Here is a 22920-nt window from a genome sequence, read left to right on the forward strand (position 1 = left end):
TCGGAGAAGTGCGCCCACTTGGTGCGGTTGCATGCCGCCTGCTGTCTGGGCAAAAGTGGAGAGTCGCTTGTAACCGCTGGGCGGTTGTACGCACCGCGCACGGCGGTTTGGCTTCTTCTGCTCTGAGCCGGCTTGCATGACGTGTGGGACCCAGCCCCCGCGCCGTAGGAGGAGGGCCTTGGAGCATGTTGGAGAAGACTCAGCCCGCGACGGCTGGGGACGCAAGTAAGGAGAGTCGCCTTTAAAAGGAGGGTGACCCCCTTGGAAGGCGACCATGTCTTCGCGCTCCCTTATGCATCGTGCCTTTCCACCTTCCAAGCCCCCGGATGGGGGATACCCGCCGTCTTTCCGCCTTGTCGTCGGAGGAACGCAACTCCGCGGGAGTTGGTACCTTTCGGCCATCATTCGGCTTCAAGTATTTTCATCAGCCAGCCCGGCTGTACCCCTCCGCCGGCGGTCACCCGAGACGGTGACCACTAGCCCCTGGGTGGGGAGAAGCAAGCCGGGCTGCGATCTTGGTCCCACCCTTAGCTTCAAGGATGTTCATCATCCTCGCTGGGGTGGAGGCCGGGCTGAGCCGGAGCTCTACCTCCCGCGCGGGTCCGTGGGTCGGCCTCTCCTACGGCGTTCGAGGGAGAGGGCGCTCACTGGCCCTGCGGGCGGGTCGGACTTCGACAACGCGGGGCTGGTCGACAGCGGGCGTCGTCAGCCTCAGCGCGTCGGGCTCGTCGGCTTGGCTCCCGGTGCCCCCTCCTGCCGGAAGGCGGCTGCCACGCCGTGCGCACGGGAGGACCGCCCAAGATGTCACGTGCTGCTAGGGTGGCGTTCGTGTTCTGGGGCGGTCCTGCCTTTGCACCGGTACGGCGCCTCCGCGCGGAGGTCGGTGCCCCACTCGTTCGGGAGGATCTGAGTGGGGATATGCCGGAGGGCTGACGGCCCCTGTCGTCGGTGCCGAGGTGGAGGCGGCTCTAGAAGTCCCCGTTGCCGACGGGATCACCGCCACCATCCGCGCTTCGGGCCTCCGGCTCTTTGTACTTGTCCTCGCCCCTCGAGCGTCGGCGTGGGCGAGGGCAAGATTGCAGCAGCATCCGCCCTGAGGCCCTCGCTGCTGCAGTTCGGCCACCCAGAGTGGGAGTCGTTGTTGCTGCTGCCAGAGCGGGTGACGACGAGCCGCCCGTCAGTCTTCTGTCGCTCCACAGGCCCCCCCATCGAGTGGGGTTATTCGTACCTGCGGAGGTGGAACCGGAGTTCCATTTGTAATGGCACTTTGAATGCCAGTGTTTTTGTTCATTGTGGCTGTCGAGGCCTGAACATGTATGTAATTTTGGCACGGAGCCGTGTTTTTTCCTCATTTTCGAGCGCTAAGACTCGCCTGTTGGTTGTCTGAACCGCTTCACCAAGCGTGAGTCGCCCCGTGTAAAGGTGACGAGTGAGGTATCCGTATCTCGGAGGCGTAGGAGTCCCTCGGCTCGGTCGGCCTTGTTACCCGAGGCTTCTCTTGCTCAGTTAAAGGAACCCCTCGGCCGCTCTTCGATGAGCCGATGCCAGGGGTAGCGGTGTCAGTGCGATCAGAGGCAGAGTCAGCTCGGAAAGGAGACCTGGTCGGCCGGAGCCTGTTCGGGTCGTCCGTTAGCGGGACCGACGCCGGAATTGACCTGCCGAGGCCTCGGGTCGAGCTGATGTCCGCGGGGGACAGCCGGCCGAGGCCTCAGGGTGACCAGCCGAGCCGCCTGCCCGAGCCGGACTCTCGGAGAAGACCCTGGCGGCGATGGCCCGGGCGTGGCGATGACGTCGTCCTTCAGAGTGGAGATCTTCGGACCGCGTCGCCGTCCGAGGCTAGGTCGGACCTCGCCGAAGGTGTTGTCGACGCCGAGGGTGCTGCTGCTCCCTCCAAGCGTCAAGATTCGAGCCTGCAGGATCGGATTGTCTTGTAGCGTGTGTTTCCTGCGGCCGCCGAGGCCAAAACACACCCTCACCGTGTTGTAAAGCTGCGTCTCTTTTCCTCTTGTTTCGAGCATCTGGACCTTTTTGTCGGTAATAGAAATGTTTGTGCGAGCGAGAGTTGCTTCTCGCGGAAGGTGATGAGTGAGGTATCCGTATCCCGGAGGCGTAGGAGTCCCTCGGCTCGGTCGGCCTTGCCGCTTACGCGCACTCTTACCCGTCCATGGGGTTCTGTCACCGACGCAGTCGAGAAGGCTCGAAGAATCACTCCGGCAGAAGAGCTTCCGAGCGTGAAGACTTGTTCGGTCCGCAGAATCACTTATCCGAACGTGAGTTACTTATCGCAGAAGGTGATGAGTGAGGTATCCGTATCCCGGAGGCGTAGGAGTCCCTCGGCTCGGTCAGCCTTGGCTGCTTACGTGTACTCCGTCGTTTTCAGGATCCACTTTCGAAGTAGTCAAAAAGCACGAAAGACATCCTGGCAGAAAGGATCTTTTTTCGAGGAAAAAATTCGACGCAGAGGGGGTTCCCCCCTTTTAGCCCCCGAGGGAGGGTCGGACTTTGCCGAGGCAAGGTTGACCCTTCCTTGATGACTAAACTTTGCGTAGGAGCGAGGTATATGAACAACTTGAAAGCATCTTAAGGGTAGAAGCGACGTAGCTGTTGGATGTTCCAAGCGTTGCTGTAGACCTCGCCTTGACTGTTGGCCAGCTTGTACGTTCCGGGCTTCAGAACTTTGGCGATGACGAACGGCCCCTCCCAAGGGGGCGTGAGCTTGTGCCGCCCTCGGGCGTCTTGTCGCAGCCGAAGCACCAGGTCGCCCACCTGGAGGTCTCGGGACCGGACCCCTCGGGCGTGGTAGCGTCGCAGGGACTGCTGGTACCGTGCCGAGTGTAGTAAGGCCTTGTCCCGAGCCTCCTCCAGCTGGTCCAACGAGTCCTCTCGACTAGCTTGGTTGCTTTGGTCGGTGTAGGCCCTCATCCTCGGGGGACCGTATTCTAAGTCTGTGGGCAAGATGGCATCGGCCCCATAGACTAGAAAGAACGGCGTGAAGCCCGTGGCTCGGCTCGGTGTTGTCCTCAGACTCCAGACCACCGAGGGGAGTTCCTTCATCCATCGCTTGCCGAATTTGTTGAGGTCGTTGTAGATCCGAGGCTTGAGCCCTTGTAGAATCATGCCGTTGGCACGCTCTACTTGCCCATTTGACATGGGGTGAGCTACGGCGGCCCAGTCCACCCGGATGTGGTGGTCCTCGCAGAAGTCCAGGAACTTTCTGCCGGTGAACTGGGTGCCGTTGTCGGTGATGATGGAGTTCGGGACCCCGAAGCGATGGATGATGTTGGTGAAGAACGCCACCGCCTGCTCGGACCTGATGCTGTTTAGGGGTCGGACCTCGATCCACTTGGAGAATTTGTCGATGGCGACCAACAGGTGCGTGTAGCCCCCGGGTGCCTTCTGCAAGGGGCCGACGAGGTCCAGACCCCATACAACAAAAGGACAGGTGATGGGTATCATCTGCAGAGCCTGAGCGGGCAGGCGGGTCTGCCTTGCGTAGAACTGACACCCTTCGCAGGTGCGGACAATTTTAGTGGCGTCGGCCACCGCCGTCGGCCAGTAAAAGCCTTGTCGGAAAGCATTCCCGACAAGGGCTCGAGGCGCCGCGTGATGGCCGCAAGCCCCCGAGTGTATCTCTCGCAGGAGTTCCTGACCTTCGGCGATGGAGATGCATCGCTGGAGGATGCCAGAGGGGCTGCGGTGGTAGAGCTCCTTCTCATCTCCCAGCAAGACGAACGACTTGGCGCGCCGCGCCACCCGCCGAGCTTCGGCTCGGTCGGAGGGTAGCTCTCCTTGGTGGAGATATTGCAGGTACGGGGTCTGCCAGTTTTGATCAGGCGTGACCCCGCTTTGCTCCCCCCCGACGCGCAGCGTCTCGCCCTCGGGGGCCGAGGGTACCTCGGGCCAAACCGAGGGTGCCTCGGGCCGAGCCAAGGGTGCCTCGGACTGTGCCGAGGGTACCTCAGGCTGGGCCGAGGGTGCCTCAGGCTCGGGCGTGTCGTCGATCTTGACGGAGGGTTGATGCAGGTCTCGGGAGAAGACGTCCGGGGGAACCGTTGTCCGCCTCGAGGCTATTTTAGCCAGCTTGTCCGCCGTCTCGTTGTAGCGCCGGACGATGTGGTTGAGCTCGAGCCCGTAGAACTTGTCTTCCAGGCTCCGAACCTCATCGCAGTAGGCCTCCATCTTCGGGTCGTGGCAGTGGGAGTTCTTCATGACTTGGTCGATGACGAGCTGCGAGTCACCGCGAGCGTCGAGGCGTTGGACCCCTAGCTCGATGGCGATCCGCAACCCGTTGACCAGAGCCTCATACTCGGCCACATTGTTGGACGCCGGGAAATGGAGGCGTAGCACATAGCGTAGGTGCTTCCCGAGGGTCGAGATGAAGAGTAGGCCTGTGCCGGCTCCTGTCTTCATCAGCGACCCGTCGAAGAACATGGTCCAGAGCTCCGGCTGGATCGAAGCTGTTGGGAGCTGAGTGTTGACCCATTCAGCTACGAAGTCCACCAAGACCTAGGACTTGATGGCCTTCCGAGGGGCGAACGAGATTGTCTCGCCCATGATTTCCACCGCCCACTTTGCAATCCTCCCCGAGGCCTCCCGGCACTGGATGATCTCCCCCAGGGGGAAGGATGACACCACAGTTACTGGATGAGACTCGAAGTAGTGTCGCAGCTTCCGCCGCGTTAGGATCACCGCATACAGCAGCTTCTGAACTTGTGGGTAGCGGATCTTGGTTTCGAACAGTACCTCGCTGACGAAGTAGACTGCCCCTCTTCTTGCCTCTCGACCGCAATCGCGGCGCTATCCACCTGGGTGGTTGCGGCGACGTAGACCAAGAGGGCTTCTCCGGCAGCTGGGGGCACCAAGATAGGCGCCTTCGTGAGGAGCGTTTTCAGGTTCCCGAGGGCTTCCTCGGCCTCAGAGATCCATGTGAAGCACTCGGCCTTCCTTAAGAGGCGGTACAGAGGTAGACCTCTTTCGCCGAGGCGTGAGATGAAGCGGCTCAGAGCCGCGAGACATCCCATGACCCTCTGTACGCCTTTCAAGTCCTTGATGGGCCCCATGCTGGTGATGGCTGCGATCTTCTCCGGGTTGGCTTCGATGCCCCGCTCGGAGACGATGAACCCCAAGAGCATGCCTCGGGGCACCCCGAAGACACACTTTTCGGGATTGAGCTTGACGCCTTTCGCCTTGAGACATCGGAATGTCACTTCAAGGTCGAAAAGGAGGTCGGAGGCTTTCCTCGTCTTGATTACGATGTCATCGACGTAAGCCTCGACCGTGCGGCCAATGTCTTCGCCGAACACATGGTTCATGCACCGCTGGTACGTCGCGCCCGCATTCCTCAAGCCGAACGACATGGTGACATAGCAATACATGCCGAAGGGTGTGATGAAAGAAGTCGCGAGCTGGTAAGACTCTTTCATCCTGATTTGGTGATACCCTGAGTAGGCATCGAGGAAAGGCAGGGTTTTGCACCCAGCAGTGGAATCCACGATTTGATCGATGCGAGGCAGAGGGTAGGGAACCTTCGGACATGCTTTGTTCAGACCAGTGTAGTCTACACACATCCGCCATTTCCCCCCTTTCTTTCTCACAAGCACAGGGTTGGCAAGCCATTCGGGATGGAATACCTCTTTGATGAACCCTGCCGCCATTAGCTTGTGGATCTCCTCGCCTATGGCTCTGCGCTTCTCCTCGTCGAATCGGCGCAGAGGCTGCTTGACCGGTCGGGCTCCGGCTCGGATGTCCAGCGAGTGCTCGGCGACATCCCTTGGTATGCCGGGCATGTCCGAGGGACTCCACGCGAAGACATCGGCGTTCGCGCGGAGAAAGTCGACGAGCACTGCTTCCTATTTGCGATCGAGCCTAGAGCCGATCCGGATCTACTTGGAGGCGTCGCTGCTGGGGTCGAGGGGGACGGCCTTAACTGTCTCCACTGGCTCAAAGTTGCCGGCATGACGCTTCACATCTGGCACCTCCTTAGAGAGGCTCTCCAGGTCGGCGATGAGGGCCTCGGACTCGGCGAGGGCCTCGGCGTACTCCACGCACTCCACGTCGCATTCAAACGCGTGTTTGTACGTGGGGCCGACGGTGATGACCCCGTTGGGGCCCGGCATCTTGAGCTTCAGGTAGGTGTAGTTGGGGACGGCCATGAACTTCACGTAGCATGGCCTCCCCAGTACCGCGTGGTAGGTTCCTCGGAACCCGACCACCTCGAACGTCAGGGTCTCCCTTCGGAAGTTGGAGGGTGTTCCGAAGCAGACGGGAAGGTCGAGTTGTCCGAGGGGCTGGACGCGCTTCCCGGGGATGATCCCATGGAAAGGCGCAGCGCCTGCCCGGACCGAGGACAGATCGACACGCAGGAGCCCGAGGGTCTCGGCGTAGATGATGTTGAGGCTGCTGCCTCCGTCCATGAGGACCTTGGTGAGCCTGACGTCGCCGATGATGGGGTCGACGACGAGCGGGTATTTTCCCGGGCTCGGCACATGGTCGGGGTGGTCGGCTTGGTCGAAGGTGATGAGCTTGTCGGACCAGTCTAGGTAGACTAGCGCCGCCACCTTCACCAAACAGACCTCCCGACGCTCTTGCTTGCGGTGCCGAGCCGAGGCGTTTGCCGCTTGCCCACCGTAGATCATGGCCTCGAAGTCGTTCCTTGTGCTTTACTTCAGTTATACCATATTGACTTTGTCTAATCCCATTAGTGCTGTCAAACCAATCACATAGAAAGAATACTAATTTCAAAGGTTTGTTCCCTGCAAAATTAAACTCTAGGATGTTTTGAATGATGCCATAATAATTAGTTTCTCTGCCGAGTGCATCGAGTGCCCTAGTCAGAACTCCAGTGTTACGTGTGGCTGCACGAGGACGAGACTTTTCAAATTGGGTTGAACGAAAATGAAAGCCATTCACATCGTATCAACCAAATGTTCTGCAAGTGACCGTCCCATAAGATAGCTGTCTCAAGTCCTCGTGTATGTTAGGAGTCTTTGTGCACTGCAAATAATATACAGTTAAAATGACTACCTCGCGTAAAAGGCTAAATGACATGAAAGTAAGGAATATAAAGAGTTTACATGCTCGCGAAACCAGTCAACAAAATTAGGTCTTCCTTGCCTCCCATGTCGTCGCATAGTATCTAGTTGTTTGCTTGTAGGCTGATGGGAATAAGTCCAATTTTCCTCGTCGAACTTATTGTACGACAAATAAGTAATTAAATATGGCTCCTTTGGTAAAGAAATTAAGGGGTAAAATAAAGACTTACATGAAATATGGCTCCATCTCTTCCATATTAGAGTACATGTATAGCAATGCCGACATTCTTTCATCCATGCTAAGGTGGTAGAACGTGCCCTTACTAGTACTTGTGCCTCTCCATTGGAACAGATCTGCCTGTAGAAATAACTTAGCTCAGCTATTGCTTGCCACATGGCGTCGGGCATATAACCACGAAACATGACAGGGATAATCCTCTCCGTTAATATATGGAAGTCATGGCTCTTTAACCCAGTTAGTTTTCCCGTTTTCAAATTCACAGATCTTTTCAAGCCCGCAGCATAACCATCAGGAAATTTAATTTTTTTCATCCATCTCATTACCTCGATCTTGTCTTTAGAGGTAAGACAGAACAAGGCACGTGGCGGCTTACCGTTGTCATTGAGCACTTGGGTTGGTCGGTCACAAAGCATTGCTAGATCTCTTCGAGCTTTCAGATTGTCCTTTGTTTTTTCAAAATGCATGCAGGTGTGTATGAGGGCTTCAGCAACATTACTTTCTTGGTGCATGACATCAATGTTGTGCACAAGAATCAATGACGACATATAAGGGAGCTCCCAGAGACCACATATATGTGTCCAGTTGTGGTCCACTCCGAATCCTTCGTACTTGTCCCCCTTTTCATTTAGGACAAGGTTGTTCAGCTGAGCATATATTTCTGCCGCGTTAAGACGTTTAGGCGGACCTTTGGTGACCACAGTGTTCTTTATAAAGTTTTTCTTATCGCTCCTAAAGGGGTGTTTCCTGGGCAACCAGCGTCGATGGCAATCGAAGTAAGTGATCTTTCCACCATGAGCAAGACGGAAGCAATCTGTATCTGAACAATATGGACATGTCAATCTACCATGTGTACTCCAACCGGTAAAAATAGCATACGCCATGAAGTCATGCACCGACCACAAATACGCAACTCGAAGTTTGAATATCTGTTTTGTAAAAACATCGTATGCTTCAACACCTTTCCAAAGCTCCTTCAACTCTTCAATCAAGGGTTTTAACATGACATTGAGGTTCTTTCCAGGATAGTCTGGGCCAGGAATGATTAAGCAAAGAAATATAAATTCATATTTCATACAAAGAGAAGGTGGAAGGTTGTATGGAATAACAAAGACGGGCCAACATGAGTATGATGATGCCATTTGACCAAAAGGTGTGAAGCCATCGGTCGCGAGGCCGATTCGAACATTCCTTGGATCAGCTGCAAAGTCGAGATCAAACGTGTCGAGAGCCTTCCATGCATCCCCATCTGAAGGGTGCACGATTAGGTCATCATTATCACGGACACCTTCTTTGTGCTATCGCATGTGCATAGCGGTTTTTTTAGATAGAAACATCCGTTTCACTCGAGGAGTTAGTGGCAAGTAGCGGAGCTGCTTATGTGCAACATCTGTCATCACCTTCTCACCCTCATCATTAACAACTTCCACAAATCTAGATTGTCCACATTTCAGACATTTTTTCTCTTCCGCATGCTCCTTCATGAAAAGCATACAATTATTTTTGCACACATCAATCTTCTCATAATCCATAACGAGACCTTTGATAATTGTCTTTGATTGGTACATGTCTTTAGGCAACTTATTGGGCTTTGGGAGCACATCTCCTAATAACTTTAAAATCTCATTGTAACAATTGTTCGAGAAAAAGTACTTGGACTTAATGGCCATGAGCCGAGTCACAAAAGCGAGTATACTCACATCTGTGTGTTCATGCAACGGCTCTTCATAGTCTTTTAGTAGTTTAAAAAATCTGGAAACCTCTGGTGTGGCAGGATCCTCGGAGCTTAGGTTGAATTCTGGACGTAGCGAATCTAGCATCTCATGCATCACATCATCGCCAGCCCAATCATTGTTCTCCTCCTCTTCTACATTCCTGTTGGGTACTACCTCACCATGATGTTCCCACACCTCATATCCGGGCATAAATCCAAACTGACAAAGATCTAGGCTAACTTTTCCTTATTAAGAAATATATTGTTTTCGTGCCGCCTACAAGGGCATCTGACAGTGCCGGTTAAGGACAAGGCGAATACGTGGTCCACAAAATCTTTGGTCTTGGCTACCCACTCGTCAGAATGACGTCCATTCCTACTCTAGCCATTGTACATCCATGCACGGTCTTCAGCCATGCCTGAGACTGTTAAACCGAACCATATCGTTAAACCATTATTCAACTTCGTTAAGGGTTTAGTTCCTATATGTATAGGCAAGGATAGGTTCTAAACCCACAGCAAACTAGAAGGATCAAAAAAAATTCGGCAGCATAACCTCGCTGCTACTAAACAATATATTACGTATATATAAAACATAAAATGATATAATATTAATTAAATCAAACTAACTACCACATATGTATAGGCAAAGATAGGTTCTAAACCCACAGCAAACTAGAAGGATAAAAAAAATTCGACAGCATAACCTCGCTGCCATTAAACAATATATTACGTATATATAAAACATAAAATGATATACTATTAATTAAATCAAACTAACTACCACATATCATAATAATGCAACAATTCTACGTACAAATATAATGTACTTGTAAAACTAATAATATAATAGTAATATAAAATTAATGACATAAATACAATATTAATGAAATCAAATTAAACAATAACACTAATCAAACACAAATCAATCAAACATTTACAAATATATGCCACTAATACCTAAACCACATATACCACTAATATATTAATGAAATCAAATTAAACAATAACACTAACCAAACACAAATCAAACAAACATTTACAAATATATATTAATTTCGGCGGCAATTAAATAACGGCCGCCGAAAATATGAAATAAAATACACAAAAAAAACCTTTGGATGGCGAAGAGTTTGGCGACGACGGCGGAGTGGTAGAAGAAGTAGACGCGGGCGGTCGACCGTAGCGGAGGACGGCAGCGGACGTCGACGGTGGCGGCAGACGGCGATGGCGGCGCGGCCGACGGGCAGCACATGGCGGGCGGGCAGCGCGGGACGGGCAGGGCAGCGTGCGCTGTTGGGCAGGGGCAGCAGCGGCGGGCAGGCAACTAGCGGCGTGGCGGGCGGGCGGGCGGGCAGGCAACTAGCGGCGTGGCGGGCGGGCGGGCGGGCAGCGGCGCGGCGGTGGTCGGCGCGCAGCGCGCGCGGGCGAGCAGGGCGGCAGGGCAGCGCGCGCGGCGACCGAGCAGGGGCGCGCGCGGCGCACGGGCGGGCGGGTAGGGGCAGCGCGCAGGGGCAGAAGGCGGCGATGGGCGTCACGGTGGCGGCGGCGCGGGGCAGAAGGCGGCGGCGCGGGGAAGAAGACGGCGGGTTGAGAAAGAGACAGAGAAGAAAGGAGTCGGGAGCCGTTTTTAAAATCCTAATTTTCGGCGGCTAGGTTATAGGCCGCCAAAAATAAGCCTATTTTTCGGCGGCTGTGTCAGAGGCCGCCGAAAATAAGCCTATTTTCGGCGGCCAGTGTCAGAGGCCGCCGAAAATAAGCCTATTTTCGGCGGCCAGTGTACGCCGCCAAAAATAGTATATTATTTTCGGTGGTCTACCCCGTGCCGCCGAAAATAACTTTGGCCGCCGAAAATCATGTACAGTGCTGTTGTGGAGGAGTCTTGGAACGCGTTGCCGCACCGGGGAGTTCTTCGATTGAGACATGTCTCATCGACAACCGTGTCGGCAGCGATCGCTTTGGTGAGGCGAAGTCGGGCGTAGCGTCTCCACTTGGTGCCGCGACCGGGAGCGAAACCAATTGGCCGCCGATTCGAGTTAGGCGTCGCGCATCCTTCGCTCGTCGCCGTCAGGACGAATTACTACGTCCTACACGGTATGCTTCCTCCCTGTTACATTCACCGCATGCCTAGGGACGTTCCGCACCGCGTATTACTGAATGGGGGCAGCGGTGGGGCTATGAATTCGTCGTCGTAGTTGCCTCGTCGCCGTTCGACCGCATTGTGTCGTGGACAGTAGCGCGGGATGACTGACCGTAGAAATTGAGCGTAGGATCGTGCTCGCTGAGAACTACCGGATCGGTTGGAACCGAGAGAGGTCGCCCTTGCACCCGATCGCCGGATTTCGGCAGGCGCACTCCATGGGCGGCGGTGGCATCGCCGGGAGGTTTTGACTGGTGACGGTGAAGACTCTCGTGTGCCATTGATTGGATTGTTAACGACCAGGATTGTACGAGGGGCGATATGTGTTCTGGATTGGCGTCGTCCGTCCAATCACAATCGGGCGAACCCAAGGCGATCGCGGTAGCGTTGAATCCAAGCCGTGGGTTGCGGATCGGAAGGTCAGGGGCGCGTACCGATTCAGACAATGGTGGATCTAATCCTAGCGGCCAAGTGTTGATCGTACTGTTGGAATCTAGCGTTACCCCTTTGTCGTGTCTGTTTTGCATATGAGCCCCTGCGCTTTCCGTAAACAAGCCCGCAGTCCACCACGAGATTTAACTGAGTATGGGAAATTTTGAAAGATTGCACCTGAACTCTTCTGTATTATTGTGCGTGGGCCAGGGTACTATTAATTAGATAAAAGAATATAGGAAATGGGTTTATCATATTAAAATAATTCGAGAAACTTGTATAATTCATATTTAATTCATTTTAACTCCAAATTGATCCATTCTAGTAACAATAATTTGTTTTAATATTATTCATCACATAGTACCTCTGTTCAATCATGAAACTTGAATTAAAATTATTCACTTGAATTATTCTATTCTAGCGACTAAATAACTTCAGAAATTCATAACTAAATAACCGTAACACCGAATTTAGTGATTCTTGTTCCTACGATCTCGTTACGACACGTAGAATATTATTGTGCATTCTGATCTGTTATTTGGTGTGATGTTAATTTCCGCTATACCATTTTTGTTTGTATTGATGCGAGTAGACGAGCAAGCCACAGAGGAACCAGGGGTTCAGTAGGTAGAGACTGCTGAGCGGGAGCTCGTTGAAGGCAAGTTGTGCCCTTGATCACTTCTTTTTACCCAGTCATGTTCTTATTAATCATAATGATCTGCATAGGTTAATTTTGATGGGACCCAACAAGTTATCCTAGTTTGGCTATCTTTATACCTTGTTTACCACTGATTTTTTGGGTAGTACCTGCTATTGCTTTATGTGGTTTTGGGTATGAAGATACACATTATTCATGATCATACTTTTATTATCAGTTTGTTATTTACTGTTCGTGTTAAGATCATTATGATAATTGGAACATGGAGCGACCACGCGGGAAAACAGTGCTACCACAAGGGTAGTATGGGACGCCCTTGGCTGACTAATTAGGAAAGCTAGTGGAGGACTACATTACCTGATAGGGGCAAGGGCAGTAGGGAAGTGGTCAGTGTAGGGAGGCGGGTTGAATTTGCTGCGATGACGGTCAGGCGAGGGGTCCCTGCATTGGAGTTTCCTAGAAACGGTAGCGGGGTTTCTGAAGCTAGTGGAACTTTGTAAAGGACTCGTAGTGTTACCCTGCCTCGCTTCCTTGGTAGAGGTGTATGAAAATCGCGATCCCTTGGCAGATGGGTAACATGACTTGTGGGTAAAGATGCGCAACCTCTGCAGAGTGTAAAACTGGTATATCAGTCGTGCAAACGGTAATGAGCGGCTCGGACCCTCACATGATTAATTTATGGAATTAAATTCAATTTGTCATTTGCTTCGCATTGGGATTTATTATTACTTTTGTTCTATTATTACTCTGGTTTTGTCTTTACTTACATTTAGTAACTGCTAAGAAAATTTTGACCAACTTATTAAAAGCAATGCTCAGCTTCAACCATTATTTTCTTGATCAGCCTTACGCTTCACATGAACTCCCACCTTTGGTGAGTTCATGCACATTATTCCCCACAACTTGTTGAGCTATGACCTTTTCTGAGCTCACTCTTGTGATATGTAACCCTCCCCCCACAGGTGAAGAGCAGGAGGTCGAAGAGGAGCCACCCTACAACGAAGCATACGAGTTGATATAGGTGGTGTCTCCTAGTGAGCTTTGTGGCACCAGAGAATAAAATTTAGTTCGCTTTATTATTATCATTTATTTTTGTAAGACTCCCGCTATGTAATAATGACATTTATGTTATTTGTGACATTTATCTCTATGCACTTTGTCATTATATGTAATGTTCTTCTTTGGCGCACATATAAGACGCACTCGGCTTTATCCTTTAAATCTGGGTGTGACAGAAGTGGTATCAGAGCAAATGTTGTCTGTAGGACGAAACCTAGATAGAACTGGACAAAACCCTTACCTACTTACCTTAGTCTGATTCTTTCTATACTTTTCTTGATCCTGTCTCACCTTCTACTGTTCTACTCTGATTATTGTTACCTTTTTTATTCTAAGACAAGAAGGATTTCACACTTTGGAATCCTACATCCATGACCCTCTAAAGTGATAGGAGACCCAAGACAAAATTAAAATTATTTTCTCTAATTAAAGTAATTGGATGTTTGTTCTTATGGTAAATGCTTGATTTGCTTCTTTGAATTGATTGAATCGGTATAGCAGGGCATTCTAACATGTACCATCATAAGGTAATTAGTATGAGTAGGTGACACACTAATCTACTTAGCTAATAAAACCCCAAAAGATTCTGCCTCACAATTACTCGTCTTATCTACAATTCTATCTTAACATGTATTTCTAACCTAGATGGTCAATACCAGGAAGGGAGGCAGAATTGATCTACCTGCCAATCCACATAACTAGAGGGTGTTTAGACAACAAAAACAAGCAAAGATGAATCCTCCAAATCCTCCACCAGTCGGAACTGATCCAGTGGTTGCAGCCCAGATGCATATGCTACAACAAATGGCCAATACTATGGCAGATATGCTTGCGTACATGCGGCAGGAACGCCAAGAGATGCGCCAGGAAAGGCAAGATATGTGGGAGGAGATGCGTCAAGAAAGAATGGGGCGACAACAGCAAGCACCATTACCGCCACCACCACCACCACTTCCACCCAGGGACAAGCACCGGAAATTTATGAGTACAAGTCGCCTACCTTCGCCAGCTCTCCAGATCCTTTGCACGCCGACGACTAGTTAAAGTCAGTGGAGAAGATGATAAACATTGCCCAATGCTCCGACCAGGAGAAGGTTCTCTATGCTTCTGGTCGTCTATTACTGCTGCTGATTGGTGGGATTCTTATACTGCTGCCCATGACGCTGTTGATATTATTACTTGGGTGGAATTCACTACACAGTTCAGGAACTACCACATACCTGCTGGACTGATGAATATCAAAAAGAAGGAATTTCTATCAATCAAGCAAGGCAACATGTCAGTCAGCGAGTACCGTGATAGATTCATTCAACTATCAAGATATGCTCCTGATGAGGTGGATGATGATGAGAGGAAGCAAGAGCACTTCATAGAGGGACTCAATAGGCCACTACAGTATGCACTGGTTGCTCACACATTTCCATCCTTTCAGAGGCTTCTTGATAAAGCTTTAGCTATTGAACACAAGCGTGTTCAACTAGGAGACATGAAGAGGAAGGCCATTACCCAGGGGCAGGGTAGCAGCAATATTCGCCCTTGCTACTTTCCGCCCCAGGGTACACGAGCTCGTTCAGGAGGAGGACTGTTGCCAGCTTAGTATGCTCCACAGGGGACTCCATAGACACCCCACACTCGTCAGGCTGTCCCCACTGGCACCCCGGCGAGACCTGCAGGACAGAGGACAGGCCCTACATGCTTCAAGTGCAGTCAGGTTGGGCACTATGCAAATGCTTCTCCGATGGGGAGTTCCTGCACGCCAGCTACGAACAAGCAATAGACTCCTGGCAAGGGATTCAGCATTGCCAGAGTTAACCAAGTCAGTATCGAGGCCACTGCTGACGATGCAGACATCGCTATCGGTATGTTTTACATTAATGCAATTCCAACAACCTTATTATTTGATTCTGGAGCTACGCATTCGTTTATTTCTGCTTGATTTGCCACCACCAATGAATTACCGCTTCAAAATATGAAAACATCAATGGTATTAATTACACCAAAAGGGCCTGTTGAAGCAAACTATATGACACACACATTAACACTGACAATTATGGGAAGGGAATTCTGGTCTACACCTATAGTATTAGAAGAAAGCAGTATAGATCTGATACTCGGTATGTCATGGCTAAGGAAAGCAAAGGCGGGTATACACTATGCTAAGGGAATCGTAGAACTCACCAGTTCCAAAGGAGAAAGGTTTGAAATCGAGATTACCATAACCGCCTCTACCAGACCTGCCATATTTCTAGTAGATGGAAAATTCATGGGTAGAAACATCCGAGTTGTTAGAGACTTTCCACACGTCTTTCCTGAAGAGTTACCCGGAATGCCACCATATAGGGAAGTTGAATTTGTCATTGGTCTCTTACCTAGTACTACTCCCATTTCAAAAAGGCCATATAGGATGTCAATGGAAGAGTTAAAAGAACTTAAGAAACAATTAACAGAGTTGCAAGAAGCAGGGTACATTCGTCCGAGTTCCTCACCTTGGGGAGCACCGATTATGTTTGTACAGAAGAAGGATGGTTCTCAAAGGATGTGCGTGGACTATAGATCACTTAATGATGTCACCATTAAAAACAAGTACCCTCTACCTCGTATTGAAGATTTATTTGATCATATGAGAGGCACCAGGGTGTTCTCTAAGATTGACCTCAGGTCGGGTTATCACCAAATGAAGATTAGGCCATCTGATATTCCCAAGATGGCTTTCTCTACCCGATATGGTCTATATGAGTTCATAGTTATGTCGTTTGGCTTAACTAATGCACCAGCCTACTTCATGAATCTGATGAACAAGGTGTTCATGGAGTATCTTGATAGATTCGTCGTGGTATTCATCGGCGACATTCTCATATATTCCAAAAATGATAGTGATCATGAGGAACATCTGCGGATGGTGCTATAGAAGTTACGGGATAATCAACTCTATGCCAAATTTACCAAGTGTGAGTTCTGGCTTGATGAAGTACCATTCCTTGGACATATTATTTCTAAAGGTGGAATCTCAGTGGATCCAGCTAAATTAAAGGAGATAGTGGGTTGGAAAATACCAAAGACAGTCACTGAGGTTCGGAGTTTCCTAGGACTCGCGGGTTACTACCGGCGATACATTGAAGGATTTTCTAAGATAGCGAAGCCTATGACCTCATTGTTAGAGAAGGGAAAGGAGTTCAATTGGACCTAGGAATGCCAAGAGAGTTTCAACCAGTTGAGGTTTAAGTTAATGTCACCCCCAGTGTTGATTATGCCAGATCTACAGAAAGGATTTGACATATATTGTGATGCGTGCCGCCATGGCCTGGTATGTGTCCTTATGCAAGGACACGTCATCGCCTACGTGTCTCGCCAGTTATGGAAACATGAGTTGAACTACCCCACTCATGACTTAGAACTAGCAGCCGTAGTGCATGCACTCAAGATATGGAGACATTATATTATGGGGACCAAGTGCCAAGTCTATACTGATCACAAGAGCTTAAAGTATATCTTCACTCAGAAGGATCTCAACCTTAGGCAACACCATTGGTTGGAGCTCATCAAGGACTATGACTTGGAAATTCACTATCATCTGGGCAAAGCGAATCTGGTTGTGGATGCCTAGAGTCGGAAGGAGCATGTCCATGCAACTATTATCACTCAGTTACTCGATGAGTTAGTGGAAGACTTTGAGAAGCTCAATCTGGGGATAGTTGCTCATACTGAAGGGATTACCATAGAGGTAGAGCCAACCTTAGAGCAAGAAATACGAAAGGGTCATATTAGAGATGTCAAAATTCAAGAGATCAAAGATCTGATAACAGAAGGAAGAGGCCCAAATTTCACGGAAGACGAGCAGGGCACGATATGGTTCAAGAACCGGATTTGTGTTCCTGAGATCAATAGTCTTCGTGAGACCATATTGAAGGAGGCACATGACTCAGCTTACTCCATCCATCCTGGCAGTACTAAAATGTACCAGGACTTGAAGCAGAAGTATTGGTGGTATGGACTAAAGAATGATGTTGCTTTGCATGTAGCACTATGTGATGTTTGCTAGAGGGTAAAAGCAAAACATCAAAGACCTGCTAGTTTGCTGCACCCGCTTAAGATACCTGAGTGGAAGTGGGAAGAGATTGACATGGACTTCATTGTAGGTCTACCCCACACATCTACTGGGTATGACTCTATATGGGTGATTGTGGACACCCACTTTATCCTTGTGAAGACCACATATTCAGGAGCCAGGCTAGCAGAGTTGTACATGAAACAGATAGTATGTCTACACGGAGTGCCTAAGAAGATTGTGTCAGACCGAGGATCTCCGTTTACTTCTCGGTTTTGGCAAAAGTAGCATGAGTGCTTGGATACAAGACTAAACTTCAGCTCGGCCTACCATCCTCAAACTGATGGACAGACTGAGAGGACCAACCATATACTGGAGGATATGTTAAGAGCTTGTGCTCTTAAACATGGTGGCAGTTGGGATAAGAGTTTACCCTTTGCGGAGTTCTCTTACAATAATAGCTACTAGGCCAGTTTGAAGATGTCACCGTTTGAGCCAGCTTGAATGGCATGGCGCACCGAACATGTCCAGTGGTGCGTCGAACCACTTATAAAGAGAGCTTGTATTCAAGGCTTTAGTGACTTGGTGCACCGAACCAGTCTTGTGGTTCATTGGACCACTTATACAGAAAGGTTGTCAAGAAGAACATAAGACTTTGGCACACTAGACCAAGTCTAGTGTGCACCGGACCTGTCGAGTTCAACGGCTACTTCGGGGATCAACATTTGACTCCGAAGGCTAGCTGACGTGGCAACTGACATGGTGGGGTCCGATCGCTCATCAGACCGATGCCATGTGACAAGGAAGGCTTCTAGACATATCCCATTGATGTAATACCCAAGTTGCAAAAGTAAGAAAGGGTTGCTTTCCCTTATATGTATTACTCTCTATTCACTATAACATGTGAGCACCCACATTTAAATTGATTAATTAACTAGTGAGATCCAAAATAATTGGTGCATCATGCTAGAGTTTATGTGTTTGTGCATCTATGGATAATAATAATAGTAATAAAATACAATAATGTCCAAAATGTCCAAATCTAGAAATTTCAAATAACAAAGAAAAGGAGAGAGAGAGAGGGAAAAATACCATACCAAACAAAGAGAATAAACATATAAATAAATGAATCCCTTCCATACTACTATGTCTATTTTGTACATTAATTTGAGTACAAGTTCACAACACTATTTGAATTCAAATTTGGATTTCAAACTAAAAAGAAAACAAAGCAGGAAAGATAAAAGAAAAAGAAAGAAAAAGAAAAAGGGCGTGTGGGCCAAATCTGTTCCAGTGGGCCCACTAGTCTGCTACTCCGTGTGACCCAGTTCTAGGAAATCGGCGCTGACATCAGGACCCCACTGGTCAGTCGCACCAACGCTTCTAGCGCGTCTTCTCACTGCACCATGGGCCCCGCGCACTAGCTCAAATAACCGCTGTCACAGCGTTACCCGTCGCCGCTGCCTCATTGATTCCGTGATCCCACCTATCACCCATTTACCGCGCGAGAACCCATTGACCAGCGCGGGCCCACATGTCGGGAAGCCATTTTCCTCTACTCAGCCGTGGACTACGGCGCGAGCTGTTGCGCCCGCGCGAGATCCTCGCTACCCACGATTCCACCTCACCCAGACTTCAAAAGCGGACTCGAGACCCCCTTGTGCTCTTCCCTTTCCCCCCTTCTTTCCGTCGCCACTAGAGAAAGAAAGAGAGAGTCTGCTGCCATCGAATCACACCATCCTCACCGCTCGGCACCTGTAACCTGGTTCTAGATGTTCGGGCGTGTGCGCGGGTCGCGCTCAGGGAAGAAGCTAGAAGCGCGAGGCCTCGGGGTGAAGGGAATTCTTTGCGTAGTTGAATCTCCGCCGCGGGATCGCGCCACCGCGTGGGCAGGAGAGTCTTCACCCCTAACCGAGGTAATCGGAGTATCATCCTTTTCTCTTTTCTCTAGGCGTTGCGTAGAGCGGTTCGGATTGGGGATTAGTGCCCTGTTGCACGGGATTGGGGGAAGTTCGGCCATGGGCTGCCATGCATCGGCCGGCGCCGCCGCGGATGACTGGGAGGAAGATGGCGTGCCCAGGACCATTTGATCTGACACTGACGGATGGGATTAGATCATAACTTACCGTTTCATTTATAGATGTCCAATAAGCACGAGGCCCGCGAGCCCGGCACGAAGCCCGTTGTTTGGGCCCGATTCGAGCCCGGCACGGTCCGGTTCTATGCGGGCCCGGGCCGGCCCGGCACGAATAAGCGGGCCGGGCTCGAACAAGAAACTAGGCACGGTGGGCTAGCCCGGCACGGCCCGTTTAGCTCTAAGCCCGTTAAGCCTGCTTTTTTACACTAAAACGTGCTTACCGGCCCGCATAGCCCGCTTTTCGGCCCACTTTTTTCGTGCTAAACGGGTCGGCCCAGCCCGTTTAGGCCCGCTGCGGGCCGGGCTCGGACATGAAATTGAACCCGCATGCCTAGATGGCCCGGCCCGGTTTTCTAACCGTGCCTGGCGGGCCGGACCCAAAACGGGTCGGGCTTCACCGGGCCCGGGCCGGGCGGCCCATTTGGACATCTCTAGTTTCGTTCAATGCAATCTGGATCGCTGAAGCAGTAGTGAACGACTTAGATCAGGATTAGGGCATGGACCAATCCTGACCGTTGGTCATCGATCGTGCGATCGCGGGTGAAACTCAACTCAGGTTGGTGATCGATCTAATTGTGTGCATTGGCGCCTGATCGGACGGCTAGGATTGCACCATACCGCTTCGGGCGGTCGGTTTAACAGAAGAACCCCTCAGTTTTTAGGGAATGAATCCGCAATCCACAGCAGTGACATTCTGAGTCTCAGGACTTTTCACATAAAAGCCCATGGCCTTTGATTTATTTGTGCGCGCGGTCCAGTCATGGGATAAAGTATAGAAATTCATTTGGAAAATGATTTTTAGTGTAAAAATAATTGCAGGATCTTGTTTAATTCCTAGGAAATTAATCCTAGCTCTTTTTGAATCCATTCCAGTTTCTATAATTTTGTATTAATATTGTCTATCACTTGGTAACACTGTTTTATCATGAAACCCATATTAGAATTGATCACTCAATTAATTTTGTACCAAACACATAAGAACTTTGGAGAATCATAACTTAAAATCCGTAACTCCGAATTTAGTGATTCTTGTTCCTACGATCTTGTTATGATGTGTAGAGTATTATTATGTATTATGTATTCATGTTTGGTGTGATGTTAATTTATCCCTTATACCATGTTTGTTTGTATTGTGGCGAGTAGACGAGCCAGTGGCCAAGGATTCAGGTGTTCAGCAGGTAGAAGTTGCTAAGCAAGAGCTCATTGAAGGCAAATTGTGCCCTTGACCACTTTTATTTACCCAATAATGTTCTCTATAATCATTTTATCATGCATAGGCTTAATTTTGATGGGTCTCGATAGGCCACCCTAGACTGGTTATCTTTTCACCTTGTTTACCCCTGATCTTTTGGGTAGTCTTTGCTATTGCTACATATGGTTTTGGGTGTAGAGATAACTATTACACATGACCATTCTTTATTATTGTTCTAATTATGTTCATGATAAGACTACTATGTTAATTGGAACATCGAGCTTAACTTGAGAAACACGTGCCACCACAAGGGTGGAATGGGACGCCCTTGGCTGACTAACTAGGAAAGCTAGTGGAGGACTACCTTACTCGAAAGAGGTTCTCGGGTTGATTTTGCTGCGATGGCGGTCAGACGGGGGATTCCTGCATTGCTCTTCCTAGAACTGTAGCGGGTTTTCTGAACCTAGTGGAACTTTGTAAAGGCCTCGTAGTGGATCCCTAGCCATTCACCTCGGCAGTGTCTAAAGGGCCTTGCAAACCCAGGCTAGACAGGATACATGACTTGTGGGTACAGGGTACAACCTCTGCAGAGTGTAAAACTGGTATACTAGCCGTGCTCGCGGTCATGAGCAGCTCAAGACTCTCGCATGATTAATTTATGGAATTAAATTCAATTTGTCATTTTGCATCGCATTGTGGTTTATTATTAATTCTGAACTATTACTACTCTGGTTTGGTATCTACTTACATTTAGTAACTGCTAATAAAACTTTACCAACTTATTAAAAGCTATGCTCAGCTTTAACCCTTATTTGTTGATCAGCCTTACACTTCACATGAACTCCCACCTTTGGTGAGTTCATGCACATTATTCTCCACAACTTGTTGAGCTATGATCTTTTGTGAGCTCACCCTTGTGATATATAAACCCCCACAGGAGAAGAACATGTGCTCAAGGAGGAGCCTTACAATGAAGAATATGAGCTCATCTAGGTGGTGTCTCCCAGTCAGCTTGTTGGCGCCAAGGATTAATATGTAGTCCGTTTTATGGTTATCATTTATTTTTGTAAGACTTCAGCTATGTAATAATGATACTTGTGTCATTTATCTCTATACACTTTGTCATTATATGGGACTTTATTCTTTGGCGCACATATGAGACGCACTCGGCTTTATCCCTTAAATCCGGGTGCGACAGAAGTGGTATCAGATGAAATGTTGACTGTAGAACGAAACCTAGATAGAACTGGACAAAACCCTTACCTACTTACCTTTACTCTTATTCTTTCTATACTTTTCTTGATCTGGTCTCACCTTTTGTTGTTATACTCTAACTATTCTTATATTTTCTACTCTAGAAAGACAAGGAGGATATCACACCATGGAGTCCTACATTAATGACCCTCTAAAGAGATAGGAGACCTAAGACAAAATTAAAATTATTTTCTCTATCGAAAGTATTTGGATGATTGTTCTTATGGTAAATGTCTGATTTGCTTCTTTGATTGATTGAAATAGTAAAGCAAGACATTCTAGCATGTACCACCATAAGGTAATGTATTAGCATTAGTAGGTGACACACTAATCTACTTAGCTAATAAAACCCCCAAAAGATCAGGTCTCGTAATTACTCGTCTACAATTCTATCTTAGCATGTATTTCTAACCCAGATGGTCAATACCAGGAAGGGAGGCGGAATCGATCTACTTGCCAACCCACACAACTGGAGGATTGTTAGACAACAACAAGCAGAAATGAATCCTCCAAATCCTCCACCGGCTTGGATAGATCTAGTGGTCGCAACTCAGATGCAGATGCTGCAATAGATGTCAAATACTATGACAGAAATGCAAGCTCAGATGAGGCAAGAACGCTAGAAGATGCGGCAGGAAAGACAATAGATGCGAGAAGAGATGAGGCAAGAGAGAATGGTTCGACAGCAACAACCACCAATGCCTCCACCACCACCACCAGCTCCACCCCGAGACAAGCACCGGGAGTTCATGAGTCACAAGCCCCCTACATTTGCCAGCTCTCCAGATGCGTTACATGCAGATGATTGGTTGAAGTCAGTGGAGAAGATGCTGAATATTGCTCAATGCTCTGACCGGGAGAAGGTGCTCTATGCTTCTGGTTGTCTTACTGGCCCCGCTGTTGATTGGTGGGACTCTTACACTGCTGCTCATGATGCTGCTAATAATATTACCTGGGCAGACTTTGCTACTTAGTTCAGAAACTACCATATTCCTGTTGGTCTGATGAAAATCAAGAAGA

At 49.3% G+C, this 22920-nt stretch overlaps 1 protein-coding gene across 1 annotated transcript; it reads left to right on the forward strand.

Annotated features, from left to right (window-relative positions):
- The first annotated feature begins 18987 nt into the window (after positions 1-18987).
- LOC100278229 (uncharacterized) lies at positions 18988-21779 on the forward strand. Its single transcript, NM_001364616.1, is given in 2 exon segments — positions 18988-19233; positions 21584-21779. Coding segments are annotated over 2 exon segments (246 nt in total). The 5' UTR covers positions 18988-19089; the 3' UTR covers positions 21686-21779.
- Positions 21780-22920: the final 1141 nt, after the last annotated feature.

This window comes from Zea mays, chromosome 3 (genome assembly GCF_902167145.1).
Source record: "Zea mays cultivar B73 chromosome 3, Zm-B73-REFERENCE-NAM-5.0, whole genome shotgun sequence".
In the NCBI taxonomy this organism is placed as follows: Eukaryota; Viridiplantae; Streptophyta; class Magnoliopsida; order Poales; family Poaceae; genus Zea; species Zea mays.